This window comes from Stegastes partitus, unplaced genomic scaffold (genome assembly GCF_000690725.1).
Source record: "Stegastes partitus isolate 25-593 unplaced genomic scaffold, Stegastes_partitus-1.0.2 Scaffold2536, whole genome shotgun sequence".
In the NCBI taxonomy this organism is placed as follows: Eukaryota; Metazoa; Chordata; class Actinopteri; family Pomacentridae; genus Stegastes; species Stegastes partitus.
The window spans coordinates 21,257-26,548 of record NW_007580267.1 but is presented as its reverse complement, the minus strand read 5'-3'; the positions used below and the strand labels follow the sequence as shown (position 1 = coordinate 26,548).

General features: G+C 46.1%; 2 protein-coding genes across 3 annotated transcripts in view; one reads left to right on the top strand and one right to left on the bottom strand.

Annotated features, from left to right (window-relative positions):
- Positions 1 to 867, top strand: part of rbm34 (RNA binding motif protein 34) — a 5,545-nt gene extending 4,678 nt beyond the window's left edge. For both annotated transcript variants that reach the window (XM_008305523.1, XM_008305522.1), the window contains exon 11: positions 137 to 867. In XM_008305523.1, coding sequence (XP_008303745.1) covers positions 137 to 469 — 333 coding nt within the window. In that variant the 3' untranslated portion in view covers positions 470 to 867. The remainder of the gene's footprint in view (positions 1 to 136) is intronic.
- Positions 868 to 2,813: 1,946 nt separating this feature from the next.
- tomm20b (translocase of outer mitochondrial membrane 20b) overlaps positions 2,814 to 5,292 on the bottom strand; it is a 4,604-nt gene continuing 2,125 nt past the window's right edge. Inside the window, exons 2-5 of the mRNA XM_008305521.1 lie at positions 4,469 to 4,515; positions 4,066 to 4,147; positions 3,715 to 3,857; positions 2,814 to 3,418 (exon numbers count right to left, since the gene is read on the bottom strand). Of these exons, the coding sequence (XP_008303743.1) occupies positions 3,374 to 3,418; positions 3,715 to 3,857; positions 4,066 to 4,147; positions 4,469 to 4,515 (317 nt within the window). The 3' untranslated portion in view covers positions 2,814 to 3,373. The remainder of the gene's footprint in view (positions 3,419 to 3,714; positions 3,858 to 4,065; positions 4,148 to 4,468; positions 4,516 to 5,292) is intronic.

Genomic DNA, 5,292 nt, shown 5'->3' with positions numbered 1-5,292 from the left:
GGATGTAGACAATAAACATAGACTGTAACTCTAACTATAGACAATAAGGTGCAACACTAGAGTATTTGGTATTGTTGCTGTCATGTCATGTGTTGTATTTGAACACATGTGACTTGTCTGTGCCTCCTCATTGCAGAGTGCTGACTCGGTGCAGCTCGCTTTGGAACTGGACGGCTCGAAGCTGGAAGGCAGGTCCGTCCGGGTGAAGAGGTCGATGAAGAAGGAGAAGCAGAAGCCCAAAACTGACGGCAAAGGAGCAACGGGGAAGCCTGGGAAGAGCCCTGCGAAGGGCTCGGGACGGGAGAAGGGAGCCGGTCGAGGGGGTTTCAAGTCCCCGAAGACGTTCAGAGGAAAGCCGCTGACCAAAAGCGCCGCCTCCTTCAGGGGAGAGATGGCAGATCCAAACAAAAAGACAAAAAAGAAAGGACTGAAGAGGAAAGTCAAGCCCAACAGGTCTGTTCACATCTGATCCAGAGGAGAACGGGAGTAAGTGTGCGAGGAGTCTGTCTGAATGTTCCAACTGTCAGGAGGAAGAGGATCAGAAGATTATCTGGAAAACCAGCAGCAGGAGGTTGTTGGTTTAACTCAGGACAGTTACTCACAAAGCTGCTGTCGGGACAATGAAGCTAACAGTGTGTGCATTCAGTCACAGCGAGTCTGTAAAACCATCGTGTCCAAGTTTGGTTGAAACTCTGTACAAAATACAACATAAAGTAAAAAACTAACCAAGACTTCTTTCACCCAGTCCAACAACATGGCTTCTGATTGGTCACCCTGCTGTTGTGTTGGCTGGAGTCGTCTCGTGTTTCTGTTGTTTGTTAAAATCACTTTACTTTGGTGTGAGAATAACACATTTCTTTATCTAGAGAATCCTGTAAGTCTGGTGGTTTATGAGTGTGTTAGACATGATGTCGAAACAGGACTTGTAAACTTGTTTCACTACATTTAAATAACCTTAACCCTAACCCAGATACGAGTGAAACAATCAGATTCAAACAATGCAGCTGTTAAAAAACCACAAAGAAACTGAAACATCTGAGTGTGGACGTGACATAGACGAACTACACAGTTTGTTATTTGGGTGTATTTTAAGTATTTGGAGCTGTTTTACCTTCATCACTACCGTACAGACCTCAGTGTTGTCCGTCTTCTCTAGTAAGGCTCAGCAAAAAGCAGATTTAGAATGTTACTATAGTGTTTATTGTATCAGGTTTACGATAAATAATCATAAAAAAGCCTGTAAATAATTGTTATGTGCACATCATGGTAGTGGTGATGGAAGGGAGACGTCCAGGCCTCGTTAGGTGGGTCTTATGCTGTCACTACACGGAGCTGTAAGCCTGCAGTTTCTGCACTGTTCACCACATTCAGAAGCTTTTATGTATTTCTCGTTACCATTCTCAGTCATTCCAGTCGAAGCATGACAGAAAAAACTGAGGCCTACAGATCTGTACATGAGCTTAAGTTTTACCACTTTTTGTCAGCATTTCCCAAAGAGATGAGAGTCACAAAAAGATGCAGAGTGACTACAAAGATGGCTTTTGCACTCATGACTCATTATTACTTCTAAGTTGATCAATGGAGCATTTGAGGTAAAACTAAAAATTACCAGTTTAGATTTACTGCATTAAAACTACAGGCCCCTTTCAGACACCAGAACCCTGGTTTGTTCATCTGACAACAATTTGTTTGTCTGAATTCCCAACCTGTCAGCGATCAGGTTGGACCTTCACTTTCAATGAGGCTGAACTGAACAGTCACATTAACGGATAGGCCGACTCAAGCAGCATCCGTCCTCAGGTCGAGTCCTGATCTACCTGAGCAGGCGGTTATTTGGGGACTCTGCAATTAGTTTAGATTGAGTCTGTTGTTGCATTATTGTGTATTACACATCACTTGGTGTGTTGTCTAGTCTTTCCTGAATGACAGACATGGTGTGTTTGCTCTCCCCGGCACTGTGGGTGGTACCTCTGCATGATTCCATGAGGAACATTAACGGAGAAGTCACCCACGTCTGAATGACTAGAAACGGTCGCCTTTATGTTTCAGTGAAGCCAGACATGAGAAAGAGGCTGGAGTCAGTGTACCTTTCATTATGGAGACTCAGTCCTCCTCAGCAGGGACGATACCGGCCGTGTACATGTTTCTGCAGAGATGTTCTTTGTTTTCTCAGCTGCTCTTTGCCGGAGCAGCTGTGTTGCTCTACTTTTCTCTTTAAAAGAGCCGAAAGATGCTCCGTTGGATTCAAGTCAGACAACGTACGTGCAGGTCACAGTTTTTATTTTTGGTAAAGCCGCAGACATTCATGGTGCCGTCTATAAACGCAGCGCCACACTGTTCCTTCACCGCTCCATCTCAGGAGCTTTCCAGGTTCATGCCAAGCAGGCTGGACTTCATCTGACCAAAGAATGTGCTCCCGTTATTCAGCAGGCTTCTTTTGAGGTTCTGATTTTCACATAAGCGCTGTGCCAAGACTAAAATGACTAAAGCACTTGGCTGTCTGAGCAATGCTCCGTTTGTGCCGTCGTTTATGAGGACACCACTGCAGCTGATTAGTTGTGCTAGAACTCATTGTGTACGACTACGTTTCCACTTCCTGTATCCTTTTCCATCCTCGTGAGGTTTCACCATCTGTGTGTCCAGTCACCTGTTGGAGGCTCATGTCAGACCCTGACCTGTTCTCTCTTCAGCTGTCACGGCGAGCTTCAGAAAAATAATGGTTAAAAAAAATAAATAAAACAGACACTTTGGTAGTTTGTTCACATTTTTTTATTTTCTGCAAAGAGGTTCATCCTCTTTAAAATGAACAAAACATTTCACCACTTTTTAAAAAGTGTTTCCAAGTCTAGACTGAAAAGAAAGACAACTGATACCAAAACAATAAATATTCAAGCAGACAGGGCGTTCCTGCTCCTGCAACATTCTACTACTGATATAATGAGACAGCTGGAACACGCACACGTCAGACGGAGTAAACCTGGTACTTGATGTTGTCAGGATGTGTGCTACATCACCCTGAAGGAAGAAGCTCATTCATGTTTTCAACAAAACCCAGTCCAGTTGGTTAGCACATACGTAGTGATGGAGGACAGCTTGTCTGAATTTGTCTGGGCTCTCTGATTGAGATGTTGTAATACCCCAAAACGGGTAATATAAGTTTAAAAGAAAAAAAGCTGTCATGGATAAACCAGGAATAAAAACTGAAGTCCCTTTAGGATGCCTTGTCGGGAGGTGATGGACGTCAGCCGAAGTGATGAAGGCCGAGGCGTTGGCGTGTCATGATGGAAGGACGAGGTCCACGTCAGGGAGAGGAGGATGAGGAAGAGGAGGATGAGGAAGAGGGGGGTGGGGCGGGGGCTGCTTGGTCCTCTCCTTACTCTATATCGTCTTCGCTCAGACTCTGTGCACTCACGATACGCTGCAGGACAGAGCAGGAGACACACTCAGAACTCTGTGGTTTGGTTTAAATGGAAAAAGATCAGTGGGAAGAAAGAGCCGATCCTGGACCGGCTCGGTGTGAGTGATGGCTGATGCTGGACCAGATGAGAGGATGTTGGGGCCACGCAGCTGGTTCCAGACCAGTTACTACAGAGTTGGATGCTGCCTGGCTGAGTTTTGGACTGACCAGTAGTAGGAGTGCATTCCCTGCCTGTCTGACACAGTTCTAGGTTGATGCCTCCTACCTGACTGATGTGAGGGTGAGGTGTGGCCTACCTGGCTGATGCTGGGCAGTTTGGTGAGCAGCATCTGGAAGACGGGCGGTGGCAGAGTCTGCTGCAGCACCTGCAGCAGCTGCTGAGGCTGACCGCACACCGCGATGGCGTTGGTCAGGTGGTCCACACCTTTCTCATAGTCTCCTGTAGACAGAAGCACAAACATAAGACTTATTCTATCTGCAGGTTTTACTGAAGCAAAGAGGAATCAAAGCCTATTTCACAAATAAAAAATAGAATCTCCATAAAGTGCAGCCGAAGCAGCTCATGTCTGCACAGACTTTGACAGACTTGTACATTATTTTGTTGATAACATTTCAGAAACGGCCTGTCACAGTTTGGCTGGTGTTACCCTGAGCCAGCAGCTCCTCCCCCAGCTGGATCTCCTCCAGGAAGAACTTCTGCACCGCTTCAGCATCCTTCAGGTCTGGGAGCTGCAGGACAGTCAATATTCAGCCACAGGAAGCAGATTTAAAGACCGATTCCTGTCATGTTTGTAAGTCGCACATTATTTAAATAAACTCTATATACAGTGGAGCAGCTATACATGAAACATTTAAAGTGTAAAGGCATTTAGCACAAGAGTCTTGGTAAGGTTTGTAATTTGAAACAAAATAGGCATTAAAGCGCCAACCCTCAGCTGTTTTAGGTTTCTATTAATATAGAATGAAATGTGTGAGACATACGACGTAACGGTCCGAGTACTCGGCACCTGGACGGTACCTGGACGGTACCTGTACAGCGGCTGTGCTCACCTTTGCCATGCCTGCCCTCTCTTTCGCCAACTTCTGCTTTCTTCTCCCTGTGACAAAAATAAAGAACACAAAGCACACACAGCATTCAGATTACTACTGCAGAACACAACCGCTGCTCAAACTACAGACGCCTTAGTTTATACGGTACCATTACCCACAGCCCACATGTCACAACTATCTGTCTGTATATTTATATACACACAGAACACCCAGCAGCAGCCAGAGCCCGTTATGCTGCCCGGGTTCTGGTTCTACAGTCGCCTCCTTGGACACTTTAACGTGAACGAGTGGACATCCAAACACTGGTGGAAGCTGCTTCATAAACACAAACTAGAGACTCTGTATAGATTAATACACAAAGTGTGGTGTGTTTGTGCAGAAGCTGCTGGTTCTCTGCCTCGTGGTAAAAGCTTCCCTCTTCCTCAGGCGGCCGTGTGACGCTGCTCCCTGAATAAGTCGATAATCTCCAGCTGGCTGAGAGCCCTGCCGGCTGGACGGGATGCTGACCGTGGTGTTGTGTAACGTCCTGGAAGCGTAGCAGCTTTGTGAATGAGTGTGTGTGCTGCAGGTCACGTCAGGAGAGACCAGACAGCTGCTCTCATTAATAGTAAAGACACACTGCATGAGCTGGAGCTGAGAGCCTGAATACTGAGGCGGCAGATGTTCACACAAACTGGTCACAAGCTCCAGACTGGAAGGACTGATCAGGTGGGTAGAAGGACTTAACTAAACATAACTAGTTACTAACCGCTAAAGTGACCCTGATCTACACTTTCAACCCCAGTTGTGTTGAAAATGGTGTGACCACAAACACAAAGTGACTG